The sequence below is a fragment of the Colius striatus genome, chromosome 2 (genome assembly GCF_028858725.1).
Source record: "Colius striatus isolate bColStr4 chromosome 2, bColStr4.1.hap1, whole genome shotgun sequence".
Classification (NCBI taxonomy): domain Eukaryota; kingdom Metazoa; phylum Chordata; class Aves; order Coliiformes; family Coliidae; genus Colius; species Colius striatus.
In genome coordinates this window covers 120873478-120895293 of record NC_084760.1, presented here as the reverse complement: position 1 = coordinate 120895293, position 21816 = coordinate 120873478, and the positions used below count along the sequence as shown (strand labels likewise).

The 21816-nt window shown below is 48.3% G+C and overlaps 1 protein-coding gene across 2 annotated transcripts in view; it reads left to right on the top strand.

The window, feature by feature from the left end:
* The window catches only part of SPTBN1 (spectrin beta, non-erythrocytic 1), a 128408-nt gene that overhangs the window by 21035 nt on the left and 85557 nt on the right, over positions 1-21816 (top strand). For both annotated transcript variants that reach the window (XM_061989337.1, XM_061989338.1), the window contains exon 2: positions 18136-18332. In XM_061989337.1, the coding sequence (XP_061845321.1) occupies positions 18185-18332 (148 nt within the window). In that variant the 5' untranslated portion in view covers positions 18136-18184. The remainder of the gene's footprint in view (positions 1-18135; positions 18333-21816) is intronic.

The following is a 21816-nucleotide window of genomic DNA, read 5'->3' as shown; positions in this document are numbered from 1 at the left end:
GATGCTGAGGCTTCTTCACCTTGTGCTGACATCGATGCCATCACTAAGAGAAATGTTTTGTGTAAAAGTCCACCTTCAGTGCTGCATTCTGCCTGCCCAGGATGCCAAGGGTTGCACAAGCAGGATCCTTAGGAAAAGAAAGGGCTAAGCAATGGGCGTAGATGTGTTTGAACACCTCTTGCTGCCTTCACAGGGCATCATTTTTCATGGAGAGCATAATCATCCAAAGGCTAAGATAGTAGAATCCTGTGGTTTATATTAAAGCCTCTTACTAGAGCATCATGCATTTCAAACCACTCCCATTAATATATTCCTTTGAGAAACGTCCTGGTCCAGATGGTTTCTGGTTCTACCCTTCCAAATAAGGCTGCTGTAATTAGCCATTGACCCGATTTGAATATGGGCTCCACTCGTTGCATGTGAGATATCGATTGCAGTGCATTGGATTGGCCATGTTTTTTGCTTCATTCTTTTTTGGTAACAGCTACCATTCTCATTCCAATCTGTGAGGTTAGATCTTACTTTTCCCGTGGTGCCTGGACAAAGAGAGCTTGAGCACAACACGTTGGGAGGAGGGACTTGGCCCGCTCCAAGGTCTCGGAGTGTGTCTAGTTCACTGTCATCCCTTGGTGGCTTAGGTGCTGTGCTGTTGATGAGAGGAGCCTCTGTTCTGTTTGGGATGGCAGCACGTTGGATGTGCCACACCTCATGTGAGTAGCCCCGTGTTTCTGTGTTTACTGCAGGCAGGCTGGTGCCTGGGAAGGATAATTCTCACTGCTTTTTAATAAGGCTTAGAATTCCCATGTCAATAACTCAAGGCACAGGTTGCCCACAGCTTTATGTGCGTTTTCAGGCCAGACATGGGGATGGCATTCTGTGTCTGAGGGTTTCTCTGGGAGCTGCAGGTGCTCCTGAGCATCTGGTGCCGTGTCTGTCTGCCCATCTTACGCCTGTTCCCACCCTCCCCATCACTGAGGGACCCAGGACCGACCTGGGCTTTTCAGTTAAAACACTCCTTGTACTTCTAGGAATCATTTCTCTCTTTTACCATTGGTAGCATTGTGGGTGGAGAGCCGTGGAGCCACTGGTAGTCAGAGCTGCAGGAGACATTAGAAGCAGCAACGGCAGCACAACTTGTGAGGTCTCTGGAAGCCTGCAGTAGTGTTGCACTTTCCCTAACGAGCTGTGACGCTGCATTTTCGGTAATGAGGAGGGTTGGCCTCTTTCCAGATGGGTGCAAGCTACAGCAGTAACATGAGAGCACAGCTGGTTGGGTGGCAGGGACAGGGAGGGCATTTCACCACAAATAATTGTTCCTCTTAAGAACATGCCAAGTGACAGTGGATATAATTTGAGGCGAGTGGCCAGGTGGGTCTGTACAATAAGTTCAAGTCTGTTCCTACTGGGAGGAATAGAACTAGTCCCACTGCCTTCAAAACTGCAAAACCAGTGGCAGTTTTTACATCCTTCAGAAAAAAAAAACCCTTTTCTAGGTTTGTTTGGGTTTTTTTGTCTTCTCCATACCCATATTTAGCAATTCTTCCAAAGCTTTAGGATTTTATTTTGGTCTTGAAACAACGCTCAGGATTTCCCTTGGGAAGCAAAGCTTTTAGAGCCTGGAGAGACCACAGAGAGCAGAGCATTCTCCTCTGGAGGCTTTTCTTCACCCAAGATGGCTGGCTGGAGTGATGTGGAGGAGAGAGAAAAAGCAAGAAGGTCTGGAGAGCTGCCAAGTGTTTGAAAGAACTGTGTAGTAAACAGTCATTAGGTAGAAAAAACCATCAGGATTATCACTTTCTAGATTGCTTCAGGGCTGTTATGTTGGGGGATTTTTACTGTAAATCTGCAGGTGTAAGTCTTAAATATGTGTGAATCTTAGCTTTTCATTTTCAAATACAAATCAGGTTCTGCAAGCTTTCCTTCCTGACTGTGGCACCCTGTCATACTTGAAGTACTCAGGGAAAAAGGAAAGGAACTATTTCAGAGCCTAGTTCTTGATGGTTTTAATTCTGTTCCCATCATGTGAGAGGCATCACTGCTGTTTTACAGGAGAAGTCATGAAATTGCATGTCAGATTGTGTGCTTGGGTGTCCTGTGTGGCAAAGTGACTCGCTACCTGGGTTATCTCAGGTAGGCAGAGCCACTCTGAACATGGATGTGATCGCTCAGCTTGAGTACAGTGAGCTGGGCACTGGTAATGTTTGCTTTCCACTCACTACACTTTTCTTTCTGCCTTGTAACCAGCTAGATTCTGCAGCTTCCATCATCTTTGGGGTGTTGGACAGACCCCACCAGAGACGAGGAGGCTGCACGTGGCATTGTCACAGCAGCCAGTTGGTGAACGACAGGGTCCCTGTAGTTGTCTTGTCTGAGCTCCCTGTGTAAATAGGGATTTAAAAAGAAAAGAATCTAAACTTTTTCTGAACCAAAAGTACAGTTGTGGCTGATAAAGTCTGTTTCAGAGCTGTAGGAAAAGCTTCATCTCCATAGACTTTCTTTGGCAACCCTCCAAATTGATCTGAGCCACTTCATTTCTTTTTCAGATGGGAACTGAGTGTCTAAATCTGAAATGAGGTTCTGACCTTCATACACTCTGTGTAAGCCACATCACTGGAAAGGGTGAAATCATCCTTCAGGAAGAGTTTGTCAGCAGCTGTGGCCTGTGGGAAAGGTGAAGGGAAGTGTCAGGTTATCCAACCCAAGTCAAGGTGTGCTTTGGGCAAGGAGGGGAGGGAGCCTGGGATGATGCTTGCTTGACAAGGTTGGAGCAGAAGCAGCAGCAGTCGTGTGCATTGGTTTGCAGAGGTGCAACCTTCTCCATTGGTTTACCCTCTCTTGTCATTCCTTGGAAAACAACCAAGGGAACATACCTTTTTTTGCCATTTGATGCTGGTGGAAAGAAAGCAGCCCTCATGATGTCATCTGAACTGGCAAAACCATTACACGTCAGCTCTGAAATATGCCAGTGTTTCCCTTGTGTTTTTACTTTCATGGTACTTGCTGGCAGCTGCAGCACTTTGCAGATATTTTGCAGAATAAATGTAATGAACTGAGGTTCAGAAATCTGACTGGGACCGTGGGGTGCTTTTGGAGGCAGCTCAGCCTGAGTGTTGGCCTCAGTGAGGTCTGGGCATCTGGGGAAGCGACAGTCCCCAAAGACATTGAGCAGATGTTGTTTGCCAGTAAGTAGGGAGGGGGGAAAAAGAGAGAAGGTGAAAATGATTATGTATTTAGAAAAGTGTCTTTGGGATGATGAGATGTTTTCTCATGAATTTCTGAATGCTGGGGATTTGGCATGATGTGTCAGGTTTAGTTTTTGGGACACGGAGAAAGAAGGAAATAGTCTGATTGCACTCGAAAGTTGCCAGATAATGAAAATGACAGCCAAGATCTTATTTAAATATGAAATGAATATCAAGTGGCATTGATGGAACTATGAAGAGAGGTTGTTACCGAGAGGAGACAAGTGGAGATCAAAAAGTTATTGGCTTTTGAAGGAAGAGTTCTGGAATATTCTTCCAGGATTGCACACATAGCTGTCTGATGAGAAACTCAGAAAGCAAACAGGTGATAGAAACAATATGTAACATACTGTCCAGTGGATGGACCTCCATCCATCTCCCAACATCTGTACCCAATTACTGAGCTGCTCTGGCTTCTCTTTGTGGGGTTTTTCTTTCCTGTAGTGCACATTTCTCACTATGAACTAATAGTACATCATAATAAAACGTTGGGTGTCTGCCAGCACAAACAGGGTTTTGGCTAACTTTTGCAGTGTTTGTGGAAGTAGAAAAGCAATGCAGCTGTTGGGCTGGGGAGGTGCCAGCAGAGGATCTATTTCCCTGACCGAAAGAAAATCAAGTGAGGTGAAATAATGGGCAGATACTTGCTGTAGCGGTGCTTTGTGTGGGTTTTGCTGCCGCTGCTGCGTGTTGGGACTCTGTGGGATTTGCAGGCGGCTTTTGGGCTTTGCACTTGGTAACTAGTTGAAGCTGAGTGATTGCAGAACAACTACACTGTGTTTGCTTGTGGGTTTGTTTTCTGGTGCACGACCAGATGGGGTTTGAGGCCTTTGAGTGAAGACTCTTTGCACAACAGTGCTGTTTCCCTGCGAGGTCCACGCAAAGAACGTGAAAGCTCTTGGACCAAATGATGATGATGATGATGTGTGTTGTGTTGCCCCAAAGGCATTTCCATCCCCTGGGTGCACAAGGCTAGCAAAGCCATATGCAAATGAAGCTGTGTTTACATGTTGCCAGAAGCTGTTTATAACAGTGCCAGTAACAATAGTTACATGTTTTGAAAGAGCTAAACGTCATTGGCTCCTTTATTTGCCTGTTTTACTTGGGCTCTTTGGAGCTGTGAACAACACACACCTCAGAGGAAAAAACCTTTTGCTATGGGCACTTCTTGAGGAGCCCACAGGGAGCAGAGTGTGCCAGGGAGCCCTTCTCCTGGCTCCCATGCCTGGAAAACAGCCTCTGCTGGTTGTGTGTGGGTCAGCTGGGGCAGAGCTGCCCAGCTCGAGGTGGCCAGGGCTCGTGTCACTGCGGCTGCAGCTTGGCTGGAGGAGCTGGATGTGCTGGGAGCAGCGTCTCGAGGCGAGGAAGACTGCAAAAGGCAGAGTCCTTCAAGCTCACAGGGGCAAAAATGGATTGTAGTGTCTTAGATGGATGACATGTTTCAAGTAAAACTGCTGCTTTGATTTGATGTGGTGCCACTGCTTTGTAGAAGGGGTTTTGTCACGTTTCTGCCATGCTGTTGGTGGGTATGAATGGGGTTTGGAGGAAGGATGTTGTGGTGGCCCTTTGAGAGCAGCTGAGGCAACAACTGAAGGAGCATCAGCCCTTGTCACAGAACAGTGCAGAGAGTGTACAAGATGGTACTCAATGCATGAGCAAGCTGACATGAGAAACCTGAAACGAGTCAGCACCACATCATGTATGAAATGATAAACATCTCTGTCTTGCATGAAGTGGCATGTCAGGGTATGCACTAAAATACCACCCAGCCCCCTTCCCCAAAAAAGCCTTGGCCAGATTTAAAGCATCAAAGAACCAAAAATAAGGACCCAAGTTATTTAAGATGTAGCTTCCCTGGGCTTTTGCTCTACACCCATCATTTCCCAGGGTTTTAAATTCTGGCCTACCTGCTTTTTCCTCCCAGGATGCATCTCAAATTGTTTGGTCACGAATGCCCTGAATAACAAATTGCCTTGATTTAGATGGCATTAAGGCTCTTTAACCCATTTTAAAGGGCAGGGATGCACTGAGGACCTACAGGCATGCATTTCAATTAAGGCAATAATGATAGATATTTCTGTTCCTTGCCTGGCTATTTTATCTATGCATCAGATGAAAGTTTAAGGGGAAAGGTTTCTGTTAGTCTTTTCAGGGAGTTGGCCAAAAAAATGTGAAGAATGTGGAAAGGAATTAACAGCTGGTGTCCATTTAGAACTTCAGTGTGGGCAAATGCAGTCAGTGCGCTTAGTTTTACCTGTTGTCTTCTGGTTAGTACCCACTAACCCACCAAAGGCTGGTTTAGAAGTGAGGAGGCTAGTTTGGCTGTGGTGCTCTTAATTCTTCTGCCAAGAGGCTGCTGAGTGGATGATGTGTGTTTTGCTTCCTCTGAGGAGGATGAGACACATTTCCTCCTCTTTGGGAACTGGCGGCTCGAGGCGTGTTTGGTTGTTTGAACCAGAAACCTCATTGGCCTGGGAGAATCGTGCCCTATGCTGTCTAACTTGGTGCTTTACTTGTGTGTCTGCTGACACTTTCTACTAGGGAAGGATCATTTTTCAAATAGCTTTGAGCCACGTTTCTGGGTTTGCATGGTCGAAGCTCTGCACATGCACAGTGAGGACACGGTCCTTTGGAGGGGGAATGCCTGTCATGTTTGAAATGGAGCCCTGTCCTCTGTGCTGCAGCATAGGCTTGTAAAAAGAGAAGGGAGCATCATGGACTTGGAGAGAAATGCTTCAAAGATTACATGGCACTCTTGATACTTCCTCACTGAAGAGTGGGAGGGCATGCATCCACCTCAGAGGCTTCGTGAGCAGATGAGGATGAGGCTGGGCTCAGCCGTGGTGGGTGTGCTGACCACCTTCATCGAAACTGCTGCAGGTTGTGCTGCTTTGCAGAACAGTTTTTAGCGTGGGTTTGGGTGTTTTTTTAAGCAAGGGATTTAATATCAAACTGTTCTGGCCTGTTTCTCAGTTCTCTTTCCAAAGGTTTCTGAATTCAAAGAGATGCTGGTATTCCCTAACCAACAGTTAAGTAGTGTCCTCACATCATCTCACCAAAGCACAAGTTGTCCCATTCTGTTGGCAATTCTGGGTTTGTTTTCACTGTAACAGCTAGAGCCCATATGGTACCTATAACCTGCCTCAGTGCTGCACTCAGTTTGGCCATGGAGAGGCAAAGCTTTTGCGTGATCTTGGCCGTGACTTGGGTTTCAACATCTGAAGGAAATGCTTGTTCTGGGGCTGTCCTTGATGAGCCTCCTCTTGGGACCACCACACTGTCCAAAGCAGAATTCTTTACTAGGCCAGTTCTCTGTCCAGACCTCATTGAGCTGATGAATCATCTCTGGTTAAAGCAGAGCTGACTCAGCTAGAGAGGCCTTGGGAATCTCTGTGATACTTGGACCAAGTGGCAGTGTGAGAGCAGGCAGGTCCTCAGCATTGCCATGGGGTATCTAGTGCTGTCTCGTGTCAGTTCTTAGAGTTGCTGGGTATTTGGACTTGGAGCTGCTCCTTTGTGGGTCGGTGCTGGAGCTTAGCACGCTGCTGTTGCTTCAGGGATGTTGCCTGCTGCTGGCTCATGAAGTGTGTTAGCAAGCCTTTCCCCATCCCTGCCCCCAGAATCTGCCTTTTGTCAGGTTACTTGCTTGCTAATTCAAAACCTGCTTGACTGTGTAAGCAGGTTGTTTCTTCCAGGCTGGCCCTTTAAATTGTTTCCATGCTCTGTGTGCCTGGCTGTGAAATATCACTAATAAACAAAGGCCAGAACAAAAGGCTGCACAACAAAACATCCTCTTCTCCCTCGGAGACTCCCTGGGTGCGGTTTCCCACCGCTGCTCTGCACTTTGGAGGCACAGCCAAAACAGCTCATTTTTCCTGCCCTGGGAGTTGTCATCAGGCAACCTCCCCCAGCCAGACCCTGCAAGGAGGAGGTGGCTTGTGCTCTGTCTTTTCTGGATTCCTCCTCCTTGGCTGAGCGTGATGGAGCCTTTTCTTGCCTTTAATACAAAAGGCTCCAACACAGAAGGTTTGTCTCGGTGCAGAGTAGTGTGTGGTGAGATTACTCCGTGTTTTTCTGCCCTCTCCCTCATGGACACACCTGGATTGCCAGGCTGGGAGCTTGCTCAGCCTCCCACGGCTGCGTCTCGTCCTGGCTGAGCCCCAGCTCAGCATTGCGGCACGACCCGGGTGGGCGTCGCATCCTCCTCCCTGTGGGAAGGGAACCGGCAGCTCACGGGGATCTGGGGAAGGGAAACTGGCACAGAGCCTGGGCAAAGGCTCTGTCTCACTCCTCTTTTCATCTACAGCTTGAGTGTGTGTTGTGCCTTGCCCTGTTTCACCCCAGCAAGTAAGCCTGGGTGTACATCTAGATCTCTTAGAGCGTTTTATTCCAGTTTATCAAACGTGTCTCAGTACTCCAAGTGTTACTTTGGTGAAAAAGGGATCTGTTGCTGCACCCCTGTTTTGTTCTGTGTGTGGTAGCTGTATAAACATCCCAGTAAGTGGCCAACAGCACTGGGAAGTGGCATTGTGTATTCTCTGTGGAGTATATCCAGGGTCTGTGCTCCTGACCTCCAGCACCCCCACTCACCCAATCAACTATGCACGTGTATTCACTGCTAAAAACGTTGGAAAACATATTCATAACATGGCTGGGAAGGGTGGGGTGTGGAAATGGAGAAGGAAAAGAGAAGTGCAAGAGAGCCAGCAGTTGGCTGGCTGAATCCTCAGGCCTGTTCACTTGGCAGCCCTTCTCCTGTAAGGAGGTCAGAGCTATCACATCTCAGGTTCCAGGGAGAGGCCACAGGAGGAGGAATATGCTTGTGGATGTAAGTGTGACCCGCTGTGGCCAGCTTCGAGTTTGCTTTTGCCTCCCCCTGTTGCAAAGGCAGGCTCAGTTGTCCTCTGGTTGTAATTCATGGCTGTTGCATCCCTCTCAGGAGAAGTGAGGGGTGAGACGAAACCTCCTCTTCTGCCTTTGTCATTGATGAAGAGACATTGCACTGCATCTCCAGTCCCTCTCCCATCCCCAGGAGCTTGCCTGTAGCTCTCTTCATTCAAATGAATACAGCAGATATAAACTTAGATCTGCAAGGCAATCACAGTATCTATAGGAGGATCAAGGGAGTTCTCCATGTGGTACAGGCTGGCCAGGCGCTGCAGCCAGTGCTGCCTCTGTGATGCCCTCAGCACCTGGGCTGGGCTGGATCCCTCCTGGCACTGCCACTTTGCTGGAGCACCACTTCTGGAGCCCTGTCAAAATGAACAGTGACGTGGCCGAGGGCGCTGGGCTGGGCTGGACCTTCCTGCCAAGCGCGGGTCGGGCTGTGAGGGGTTTTGTGTTCTCCTAGCACAGACACCGATGCCTTCACCCAAAGAAGAACCAATCATCTGACAGGCTTCTCAGTTTTCAGTCCTTTCCTGCCACACAGCTGGTTTCCAAAGCTCAGGGCTCTGTTTCTTGTGAGCTGGGGCATGAGAGAGTAGGGACCAGAACACGGGAAACTCCTTGCTGCGGGCGGCTGGTTTTCATCCGAACTCTGCTCTGTGTGAGCACTTGAGAAATCCTACAAAGGACTTTTGTTCCACTGAAGAAAAAAGGTAAATACCACTGCAGACAAGTGCTCTGTATTTTCACATTCTTCTTGGTGAAGGTCAACCCACAGATAACTTCTAGAACACCGTGACACTAAATAGTGTCGCCTAACTTCTCAGTGACTGTGGAAGGAACAGTTTGGGTGGTTTCTTTGTAAGCCTGTTGATTACTGCTGAGGTCTGGCAGCTTTCCTTCCTGCCACACCAGGAGGCAAGATGTCCAAGGTGCCCTCCACGAGCTTAAAGACCCAGCATACTTATCTGCTAGTACTTTCAGATGGATCCTTCAGAGGTGCATGGGAAGGGCACCTCTGCCTCGCTCCGTGCCCAGGGGCACATGCAGAGGCTTTTAACAAGGTTGAAAGGTCGTTTGCAATCCCAGGGCTCCTTTGAAACAAGATCCTACCTCCATGGCAGATCTCTGTGAGGACCTGCCAGCTAGATATCCATTCACACAGATGGAGACAGCCCTATTTCCACTTGCTTGTCTCTCCTCTTGTAATTGTAGATCTGAATTGTGCTAAAGCTCAAGCGTGGGTCAGAACAAATCTCATCTTGACAGTGGGAGCCCACATAGGGAAAGTCCTTCCTGTAGTTCTGGAAGGGATTGAGCTGACCTGGAGCCTTTTCATTTCCAACTCCAGTTGATTTCATTTGCTTGGTTTGATTTGGCTGACAACTATGAGCATCCTTTGTGGTGTATATGGCAAGCATGTTGTTCATCCAGCCTACCCGTGTTTTTCATCACTTTATATAAACTTACCACCATCAGAAGGGTCACAATGATTTTGTGTGTGTTGTGCAGTAAAATGAGTAGGGTGGGCTGTAAGGGTTGAAGGGCTCTTGGGCTGCTGACACTTGTATTCCTCAGAAAATGTATAGCCATGCCAACCAATGACCCCAGAGACCACTGCACACAGGTGCACCAGTACGTACTGCTGGTCTTGTACAGCCCTGACACCATTCAGGGTGCTGTTCCAGGCACTGCCCGGAGTCTAGGCACAGGTTTTGATGCTAGTTTTTTAACTTTTCGGTGTTAAAAGAGACCAAGGGCATTTGCTTATGGATGGTCAAGCACCAGCACAGGTCTGTGAGGTCTGAATAGCGGACTCAGCAGGTTTGAGTGAGACTGATGAGCTGGCATTTGCATTTGACTTTGTGTGAATATCTTCATTTGGCCTAGGCTATGTGAAAGATCCCTCCTGGATGGCTCACCCCACACAGAAATGATGGGTGGGAACCCTGTTAACTGGGGTATGGAAGTTGGCAAATGACAGATGCAGGAGCAGAGGTGTGGAGGGAACCTGCCAAGCAGAGCTGATGAGCTGGTCTCCCAGGATTTTTTTCAGCTATGCTATTTGTGTAGCAGGACACTCCCAGATACTCCAATAATTCCACAGACTGCCTTTAACTGACTTAGGAAAGACCCATAAAGGTGATGAAAGTGATTTTTTTAAAGGCAATTAAGAACTGTGCAAATTGAGCTCTATGAAAGTTTCTTATTTAGAAGCAGAAAATAGGATAACGGGGTTTGAGAAATGCCCAGTTGGTGTTTCACAAGACACAGCTTTGGAATGCTGAGTTCCATCTCTCTTGGTTGCTTTAGATAGATGTGAGATGGAGAGAAGCCCTGTTTAATCCATGGACCTCACTAGATCAGCCATGGACCAGCTTGTGATGGATTTGGTAGAAGCTTGCTCTCACAGAACTTGCATTTTAGCCCTGACTCTGTTTGTGTAAACCTGAATACGTGAGGAAAGAGGTTGAGTGCTGGGTGTTTTGCTTAAAAACTGAGTGAGGAGGTTGTATGCTTTGTGCTTGGACCAGCACTTACAGTATGTGGAGTTTTATTAGCACAATCCTGCCGTGCATTATGTGTCTGTGTATGTAGCTCAGTGCAGGCTGTGCCACCATCCAGGCTCTGTTTGGATCCCAGTGGACTTTCCCTTTCAGCAGAGCTGGGGAAACCTCATTCACTAGAAGCTGCTAATGGCTGATCACCAAAGCCTCCCCAGCAGCTTGACAAAATGTGTTTTACACTCTTCAAGGGATGAGGGGAAAAGGAAGAGCAGTCCCAGAAGGAGTGTGGTGCTTACTCCACCCTTCAGCATTATGTGTGATGCTGTTCAGTCCTCCTTGATTTCTGTACTCCTCTTTATTAACTTCTCTCAAAAAAAGCTGCCACTTTCTCCCCAAAACAGCTCATTTTTTTTCTGGTCTAGTCTCCTCATGGTCTGTGTGTCGTTGGTGGAGGGGCACGTGTCTCTCTGGAGGGTGGTTCATAGGCAACATCTAATCCAGGATGCTCTGCAGGGAAATGCAGGAATTTGGAGAGTCCCACCCTACAGCTCCTCTTTTGTATCTGATCTCGAATGAAACCAGAATGAAACCATCCCACCCCCTTTCTGTTTTTTTGGAGGCTCTTCAATCAGCATTGAGACATAACAGGTTGCCACCTCGGCTGGGTGGAGCTGCCTCAGATTACAGAGGACAAATTTGGGCCCTGTGTGTATCAGTGTATTCATTCTAGAGCCTTCAGGAACAAAATGTTGGAATCAGATTTGCTGGGTAATGGGTGAGAAACTGAGTGGAATTTGTGGCTTGAAATGCAAAGAGAGTCAGATTGGAAGAGAGTAACGATCCTTTCTGGAACTGAAGACAGATTAGGTTTGGATTGGGTTTACCAAGTACCTTTTTTTTCCTAGTCATTATTGGTTCCTCTGTGCTCTTGGCTGGGACAGAGGGTGCTGAGCTGCAAGCACTGCATCTGCTGAGCCCGTCTGCATCTGTCCTGCATCTGACACGTGTTGTAGCTGTCGCCCCTGCTGGACACACGTGGCTTTCCAGTACACCCAGTCGTGGTTTTGTTTGCAGGGAACAGCACAAACACTTTTTGAAGTTGTTTCAGTGCTTATGTAGCATGTATGCCAGTCTCCCAGCTAGAGCATGATATCCTGGGGACCTCAGAAGAAAAAGAAGGGCCTGTAATCCGCTGTTAACCCACTGGCTGTCAGAAGATGGGTTAGCTGAGATGTGGGAAGCAGCCTCGCTCTTGAAGGACAGGCTGCATGGTTTTAATGACCTTTGCATGCTTTTCCAGCCTGAATTGTGAATAAAGAAGCTCCAGTCTTGCTTTGTTTGTGCATTCCTGAAATGTCTGTGCCCTACACACTGATTGTGGCATTTGACTCCCCAGTAGCACAGCCTGTCCATCCCTTTTTCAGTGACCTTTCAGGTCTTGGCCTCCACATCCCAGAGCATGGGCAGCCAGAGGAGTCAGCACTGGAAAGTGGGCTGGCTCAGGAAGCAAGCAGGAAAGGACAAAATACAAGGAGCACTCCTGGGTTGGAAAATGCAGAAACAGTGGGGTTCTGTTTGTTGAAGGAAAGACGGGATTTTGAGCCAGACCCTGCATGCAAAAGAGAGAGAGGATATTGGAGAGCAAGGGAGTTAAGGCCTCGCCATATTAGTGCTTTTATTGTTTTACATTTGGTTTAGCAGCTGAAACAAGCAGCCAAAATGTCAGTGATGGTGTTGGCCATGCTGCCCTGTCAGGGCAGGGGAAGCTTCTTTCTCTAAAGACCATGTTGCAGTTGATGTAAGCAGTGGTGTATGTGCTGGAAACCAGCTCCTTGGACTTCAGGCTACAGAGTGGATGAATGGAGACATGCATTTCCTAGCCTTTATAAGCTTTCTGCTCAGGACTTCAGTTTTTCAATTCAGGTGGCCTGTAGAGCTCTGAGTACTTTTCTTAATCCTTGCAGAATGGGATTTGGAGTGTTTGGGTGTGTGTGTGTCACTCTGTGTACAGCCTGGAGCTTCTCTGAAGGTGGACCTGTGACTGGGCCAGTTTCCCTTCTGTGGAAGCTAAGGTGGGAATGTCACCCTGATGGGCACACAAGATGTGGCTGGATGCCGAGAGCTCAGAGAATTTCTGTTCTCTAGCTTAAATCCGTGTTTCAAATGACATTTAATAAACCATTCAGTGTCTGTTGTGCTGCTGTTAGGGAGGAGCTTCAACATTGATCAGAATGAATTCAAAAGCTTGATTTCATCTTAGCTAGATTTTCCTCCTTCTGACAATAATAACAACAACTCTACAGTGAATTTGTTGCTGAAGAGCTGGACTAATTACCCTGGTCTGAGTCATCAGCAGAAGAGAAGCAGTACAGACTGAGAGGGAAAGTGTCCGGAGGTGGAAGTCCTGCAGAAAGGGTCATTGAATAGATTTGTGTGCTCGTCCAGCCTTGGCCTCAGAGAGCTGCCAGAAAGGAGGCAGTTTGTAATCTGAGTTTCTTTGAAGCACATAGCTGATTCTGTAGCAAATGGAGAGAGACCATTCTCTTCATTGCAGTAGTTGTGCTCGTCTCTGGACCCTCGTGGTGTAGTAAGCCAGCGATGGACGTGTCTGTGTCCCGTTTTCAGTCCTCTCAGCCCCACGGTCACACACAGTTTATCTGAACTGTCAGAAGAGCTGCAAGAGGCTGGACCCTGCACGAGCCAGGGAACACTCTATTTACATAACTAATGAGACCACTTGGGGATTGCTGCCCAGATGATATTTTCTTCAGTAGGAGCATGATACAAAGCTGTGGCCAATCCTCAGCTGGGAAGGACAACACAAAGCTAAGGGCAGCTTAGAAGGGTTCATGAAAGAATAGCAACTCTTGAAAAAAATAATGTTTACTTTCAAGATAAGTGTAACTATTAGGAAGTAATTCCAGATGGGTGATTATGGCAAGAGTTTTTAGTGATTGCAGCCTTAGCCTGGGCAGTGAATTACATTATTGCCTTTAAAGGTAGCCAGTGAATTTTTTAAAGCTGAATTCATTCTTCAGATGGCCTGAATAAAACTTGTTTATTTTCTATTATCTGAGAAACAACCAGAGCAGAATCTGGTTTGTTTGTGAAAGTAAATACAAAAGGTCTGACCCTTGGATATTGCCTTTGAAAATGGTCTGAGAAAAGGCTTTTCCTGGTAGCTGATCCTTGCTTCCAGCCATCTCTTCTTTTTGAAGGCAATGCCAACCCTCCCACCCTCCGATGATGCAATGTGTTGTAAAGAATGCTTTGAAATGAAATGGCTTCATCTCCTTTAGTCTCATGAGGGTTTCTAGTATCGTGTCAACTGCAGAATAAAGTGTTGTATTTTATCAATGAGGACTGAAGCTTTCAAGTCCACAAACCCTTTCTTTGCCCATCATGGTGTGTCTGTGCCGTGCATGTTGAGACCTCGAGCGATTATACCTCTTTATTGTCTCTTCACCTGATGCTTGCTTGTCACTGTAATGTCCTGTCAATATCTCCAGGGCCCAGGTGTACACAGCATTGTAAGTTTAGGAAGATGTGGAGTAGCTGAGAAATCCCAATGTGTGTTTTCTCTGTTTTTAAGCCCTGTATGAAGGCCATTGGGGAGTCTGTGCCTGAATTATGAACTGTAAAGGAGTTGGGACCTGCCATTTCTAAGCTGTTGTCAGCATGCTCGTGTTTATCACATTCTGAATGGCTCAGAGCCCTCTATATTAAGGCTGCTCAGGATGTTGACAGCTGAGAGTCACGTTATATTTGGCTCTGCACAGAAAGCACAGTTCCTTTATTAGATAGCTATTTTAGCTTAAAGCTAGGCCAAGATGTTTAAATGACCAAGACTGCTCCTGCTGCAACACAGGCTTTCCTCTGGCCCCTTGCATTTTGCTTGTGTTACATCTTCTATGGTGCTTTCTTGCCAGGGTGTTGGTGGGTGGGTGCTTTGCGCATGAGTGCAGAGCGCTGCAGTAAGCTAATGGTACACAATACGGCTGCCTCCTGCTTTGTGCTGACTGCACAGTCAATAAAACAAGTCTGTACCCACAAAGCACTTGTTGAAACCACCCAGCAGAGTGAGCAGCGAAGGTCTGACCAAATAACATGGTAGTGTTGAGCCAGCAGTTAGTGCAAGTGACATGTCAGGCTTAAAGCAGTACACGTTAACGTGTGTGTATTGTGTGTTACACGCTCACACAGAGCTTTGACAGGCGTCTTTCAAGTGCAGGGCTGATTTTATGGCTGACAGGTCATGAACAGTGAACTCAGCTACATGAAGACTTCCAGGAAAATTGTGATTCATTTCTCTCTGGGCAGTTGCAGACAGTGCTGGTGTTTGTGTGTGACAGAGACATCCAGAACTGACAGACATGGCTTGCTCAGCCCGGCTGTAGGTCCCCCATTTCTGCAGTAAGAAGCTGGAGGTTTCTGCTGGAGCTTGTGTTCATCTTCCCTCGCTGTTCCCAGAGGCAGCAGGGGGTTGTGCTGGGCCAGGGCTGCAGCAGGAGTCTGTTTTTCAGCGCGGGCTTAAGGCGGTGGCTCCACATGACGTAGCGGAGCCTTTCTCTGGAAGAAGGCAGGACAGCTCATTTCAGTGAGGATTCAATTGTGTTATCCTCATCTCACCACAGAAGTGCTTTGCTGCAAGGTACTTATTTTTATCACTGCAGTGTGTGTCTGCTAACCCTCTCTGCTGCCCCTGTGTCGCTGAGCTGCATCCCAGAAAAGAGCTTGATGTCAGCTGGTGAAATAGGCACTGCTCTTATTTCCAGCATCTCTGTGGAATCAGAACAAGGATGCAAGTTTTCTAGCCCTCTAAGTGGGGCACAACAAGCCCATTTCATGCTCAATTTAGCTTTATCTGAGATAAATTTCGCTTGTGTGACGCTCAAGAAGGGCAAGAGAAGTGACAAAGCACGGGTTACGGTTGAATTTATTGTGTATCCAGTTATGTTTTGCATCTAAACACAGAAGATAGAGGGATAAATGAAGTCTGATGGCTCGCCACACCTCCACTGCTTAGCATGTGGCTGCCTCCTGGTTTTAGGGTCACTGCTTTTATTTTTGTAGCTTGAGCTGCTGCTTTTCCAGTGGCATATCTCCTCTTCATTGAGCAGGGATGAATACAGAGAGCTGAAGAGATTGAAACTGATGCTGTAGAACAGTCTGATTACATTTGTTTATACCATGGTTACTCCACGGATTTAATTGGAATTAACCCTGATTTCTGTCTGTGTGCAGGAATTAATGGGAGGCTTTTGTCCAGGCTTGATACTAGATGAGGATCAGCTGATGAGTGCTCTGCAGAAATGTTTCGTGTGGGACTTAATCCCTTCCCCTGTCTTTGCTCCATCCTTTTGTTTGTTTGTAGGCACAGATTCAGCGTGAGGAAGGGCCCATCTATCCCCAGAGCTCCCTGCTGGAAAACGTCAGCCTGGGCGTGTGCGACCGGGGAGCATCCTTTTACAGACCTTTCCCAAAGCAACTTTCCCTCATGTTCTTTCAGCCTGTTGGCAGCTTACCATAACTAAAGCGATTTCTTCCCACCTTTTGTGGAGGTTGAATCCCTTGCAAGCAGGCCTCGGTAACAACTTCTTATGTAACAGCCCCGAGCAAGGCTCCTTTCCCCTTTCTGTGCCAAACGAAGGGATTTTGGTGCAAGTAAATATATGAGAAACCTTCTCGTCTGTGGTGGAGGATAACAGGAGAATATCGAGCCCTCCGTGGGCTGCCTGGAGAACGAATGTGCGAGCAGCGATAGTGCTAGAGCTGGATGTATCTCAGCTGCAGGAGAGCCACACGGTTTGGGCTGGAAGCGTGCCTGTGAGAGCCAGAGCTCCGACCCCTCTTCCCTGCGGGGCTGCGGCCGCGGTGAGGCGCCGGGTCCTGCTCCGCGCCGACAGCAGGTGGCACCAGCCGGCCGGGGCCGGGGCGGCCGCTGTCCCGGGCCGTGTCCCGGGCTCTGCCGGCTGCTGCTCCCGCTGTCCCGGGCCGTGTCCCGGGCCCTGGCGGCTGCTGCCGCCGCTGCTGTCCCGGGCCGTGTCCCAGGCCCTGCCGGCTGCTGCTCCCGCTGTCCCGGGCCGTGTCCCGGGCCCTGCCGGCTGCTGCTCCCGCTGTCCCGGGCCGTGTCCCGGGCCCTGCCGGCTGCTGCTCCCGCTGTCCCGGGCCGTGTCCCGGGCCCTGGCGGCTGCTGCCGCCGCTGCTGTCCCGGGCCGTGTCCCAGGCCCTGCCGGCTGCTGCTCCCGCTGTCCCGGGCCGTGTCCCGGGCCCTGCCGGCTGCTGCTCCTGCTGTCCCGGGCCGTGTCCCGGGCCCTGCCGGCTGCTGCTCCCGCTGTCCCGGGCCGTGTCCCGGGCCCTGCCGGCTGCTGCTCCCGCTGTCCCGGGCCGTGTCCTGGGTTCTGCTCCCGCTGTCCTGGGCCGTGTCCCGGGCCGTGTCCCGGGCTCTGCCGCTGCTGCTCCCGCTGTCCCGGGCCGTGTCCCGGGTTCTGCTCCCGCTGTCCTGGGCCGTGTCCCGGGCTCTGCCGCCGCTGTCCCGGGCTGCTGCTGCCCGACTTGTGCCCAGCTGAAGGGTGCAGCGTTTGGGAAGGGGCTCCAGGCTGTCACCCCTTGTCGGTTTGGGTGTTTTCAGCAGGGCTGAGAGCAGAAGGAAACAGATGGATGCACAAAATTAGAGCTTTTTCTCAGATCCTCTCCTAAGTCTTCCTGCAAAAAGACCTTTTGTACCGAGACCCAGTCACGCCCCCTTCCCCAAATATTTATCCGTGTTTTTCACGACTGTTATATTTGTGTGGAGGTGAGCTGTGTTTGCTCCCTGGGGTCAGCCCTGGGGTCTCTCTGAGCACCGACTGTGAAGAGGTGGGGTTAAGGGGGTGTGATGAGGAGAGCTTTGAATCCCTGCTCCTGTACTTCACAGCCGCTACTGTAGAGCCATTTATAACCTCCCTCCTCTTCCTTAGAGGAGGTGTCAGGCTCTTTTATATTTAGCACTGATAAGTACATGCAAATTCCGCCTGGAAAGCGGGATGAATGTGCCAGCGGTATCCGACTGCCTGCGAGAGGAGAACCTCGGGGAAGAGTTGCGTTGGTGGGCTACCGTTCTGGTGCTGGGGAGAGCTGAAAGCAGCACATCCATGAGCTGCTGCTTATCTGGATTAGCTCAGAGATAAGTACACAGGGCCAGTCGCAAAGTCAGCGTTTAACGTGGAGAAAGATGTCTTCAGGCCTATGTTAAAAGGCTTCTGCTGGTCAAACGCTTGTGTGACTTCTACTCATCAGCATTTGCTTTGGTGAAGTGCTTCACCTTGTGAGAAGCACTGGAGTGTTCAGTTGCTTTCTAAAGGCCTGGTTGGTATCAAACCCATTCCCGAGCTTGTGCCCAGGCTGTGAGTAGAAGTCATTGATTGTTGAAACCGGGAGTCCTGAGCTTGAATTTTACTGCTTTCTTCCAATATCTGCATGTTGTCTAAGTGGTTATCCTGTGGGGTTTTCTCTTACAGAGGTGTTTAAGAAGAATCTGATGGTGAGAATAGGTTAAGAAGACTCAGGATGACGACGACAGTAGCGACAGATTACGACAACATTGAGATCCAACAGCAGTACAGCGACGTCAACAACCGCTGGGATGTGGACGACTGGGACAACGAGAACAGCTCTGCTCGACTCTTTGAGCGATCCCGCATCAAGGCCCTAGCTGGTAAGCACTCCTCACAGCCTGTCATACCCATACCCTGTGGGATTGTCCATGATGCTGCCTGTCTTCAGTGCCTGCACCTTGTTGGTAAACTAGAGCTGAGCTTTTCCTGAGGTCCAAGTGCAGTTTGACCAAACAACTTCTAACGCCGTTTTGTCCGGTGTGGTGTGATGGCCTCACGTTGCTTTGCAGGAGGTGATGAGTGCTCAGGTGTTCAGGTTTGCTATTAAGTCTTCTAGAGTGCAAGCACAGGAAAGCAGAGATTTCATCTGTGGGGTGGGTTTTTAGTTTGTTAGTGAGCTGGAAGGCTGGACTGATGCTCACCTCATCAGCCTCATCAAATATTAACCATTTTGGCTGTGTATTCAGACTGTTTTGATTGGGCTGCTCTGCTGTTTCCACATGGGAGTGGGGAAAGAAAAGTCAATGAGAAGGATAACAAAGTTCTTCTTCAAAATAGCTTCATTTGGTGGTGGTCAAAGCACCTCAGCCTTCCTGAAATGAAGTGATAGATGGAGTTGGTTGTCATTAAATAACGCTGAAGGTACAGCTCTGAGCAAGGAGAGCTGCTGAAATACATGCTGACTTCTTCTGAATGACACTCTCCTCAGCACAGAGATGAAACCTGGTTGGGTCCTTTGTTGTTGCTAGTTTGAAGCATTTGCTTCTTGGCATATTGAAGGCTGTACATTAAGCAAGTCTGCTTCTGCAGCAAGGGGATTATGTCATGTCCTCTCAGCTCGAGGCACTGCCCTGCAAAGCGGTTTTTGTGCGTTCTGTAAATGATTTCCCCACTCTTATGGGAGCAAGCCCACATTCCTGACCTCTGAACAGAATGCCTCAGTAGCGTGGGACATCGCTGTAAGCGTGGAAAAAGAGCTCCAAACATGCTGAGCTTTCTGCTAGGGAGGTTTTGGTTCCAAGGAGAGTTTAAAACCCACCAGCTTCACAAGGTGTTGAAGTGGGTTTGTTAAATGAACGGTACTGAGGGGAAGGTATCGCCTGTTTCATTTGTGATTCCGATGAGACTGACTCCGGAGCACAGCGTGCCCTTTCTCCTCCCGGTGCCAGCCACGGGAGCACATTAGATGCAGAGCAGCTTTATGTGCCAGGCACAGGGCAGGATCAGGTTTGGAGCTGAGCGACAGGGAAATGAAGTAGTTCACGCAGGTGGGCAGAGAGCAGATCGTATAACTCTTACTGAGGATCCTAATTGTATTGGCTTAATGGCACTGCTCGCTGCAAGGATGTGTGTTTAATATTGCTGACTTAGAAGACTTTTAATTACTTCATGGTGTGATTTTAAATGACAGGGAAAATGCCTGACCTGGGCTGGGGCTGTGCTGAGCAGGGTCAGAAGCAGCCTGACTGATGCCTGTGGTGGTAGGCTGCTATCAACCAGCACAAGATGAGAAGAATCTTGACTTGGGCTTTCTTGTAGTTTGAACTTCTTGAGGGACTGACTGTATTTTCCTCCTGCCACGTTAGTGGTTGTAGGTTGTATTATATTCCTTGGGTGGGAAGTGCGTTAGAGCAAAGCTCATTAGCTTGATTTGGGTCTCAGATCTAGCCCTTACTGCAATTGGTTGTTCCACTCACTTTTATGGCAAGCAGAGCTCCCCACCTGAGTAATGAATAATAAACATGAAACTCTTATTTCAGGGAGAAGTAATGTAAGGAAAGTACTTGAATTATTTAGATAGCTTAAAACAAATACCAATGTCAAAGCAAATCATTTTGCTGAAGGTTCAATTCAGAGGCATATTTAAACATATTCCCAGAGTATGATGTGTTTCTTTTTTTCCTTAATAAGTATCACTCATAGTTGTTTTAATTTGATCCATTTCATACCTGTAATTCCCCACTGTTAGTGCTGAGAGTGCTGTGTGCTGCCAAAACGTGGCGTGGCAATGCTGCACTGCTGCAGCACTGCTGGAAAGCCTAATCATGATGCAGGGAGAGAGGAATGAGGAGAGGTTTGTATCACAACTCAAAGGTTGTAGTGAAAGGCTGAGCCACGCTGCTCCTGGCACCATTCAACATACTTCTTTTGGCTGTGCTGTCTGGTAGGTAATCTTCTCCTGCATCACCCCCAGAAGGACATTTGCAGGTTTATAGCTGTTGCAGCCTGGAGCTGGGGTAGCAGCAATCTGTGTCATTGTGCTCTTCACATGGAGACAGGCCCTTTGTGGAAAGGTGTGCTCTAATTCAGCTGCTTGTCACAGGATCAGAGCTGGTAGTCGCTGTGTGAAAGCCAGTGGCTGGTAGTGCACACAAAGCTGCACTGGGTGATATCTGCAGGCACTTCTGGGCTTTAAAACACATACATTTCACTGCCTAAAGTGCATCATCAGTTTCTTCTGGGTCAGTTTCTGCCCTCTGAAGCAGAAGTGGTTGTGCACCACCTGCAGGGCCCAGGTCTACGGAACAGCACTTCAGTCTGACCTTAGGCACAGGCTCTTTGTGGGCACAAGCATCTTCCCACCTCATTGAGACTGGCCATCTTCTCACAACTGCATTTTTCTTTCTAGAGGTCCTAGATTAGCTGTATCTAAAGTCTGCCTGTGGATGTCCAGCTCTTCCAGTGTGTCTGCCTTGCACTGAAGTGACAAATCAAAAGACTATCAACATCTTGAAGTTTGAAATGCACGTGTCACTATCTCCTTGTCCTAGTTAAGGGTTTCAGACAGACCAGGCACTGGTTCTTAATTCCCCATCTCTTAAGATGAAAGCTCTTGCATTCAAAAGAACAGCCAGGGGTGTTTTACACTGACTGACTGGTGGCCATATACTCAAAGTGAATCTCTGTGTTGGTGCAGACATCTTCTGTCCACATCCTTCAACAAGTTGCAAAGTGCCTTCTTCTGTGAACCTTCCAGCTTGAATTGGTTTGTGTTGAGTGTAACTTAAATGAAACTTACTTCCCTTAAGGTGAAGAAAGGTGGAGAGTGAGCAGGCAAGAAGGAAGTTCTGCAGCTGGAGTCTGATACTCTCTGTTCTAGGATGAATTGTAAATGGCCCCTTGTGCCAGCAGGACGTTGAAATACTCAAACAGCAAAGCAGGAGGTGGTGGTCAGAATAATCTGTGATCAAAACAGAGGATATATTGGAGAAGAGCTCAGTGCAAGCAGGTGTGATGTAACAGATGTGATTCAAGTGGTCTGTACGTCGTGAAGACCAGAATGCAAAGGATTGTTCCAGTTCAGCACAAATGAATCGCCTGGGAACTTGAGTCTCAATCAGAATTCAGATTTGAAGGGATATGCAACCAGATTGGTTGCCATTCGTGTTGAACTAACTCCCTGTGCAACTGATATGAGAAGAAGGTAACCGATCCCTACTGTGTAAAGTAAGATACCCCACTGTAGGAAATTATCTTTCACCTGTCCTTATTCTCTGTGGTTCTTCAGAAGGTCTTGCAGGAAGACCCAGGTAATTGTACCTGCTCTGTAGAAGCCAAAAAGATATCATGTTTGTGCCAAATTCT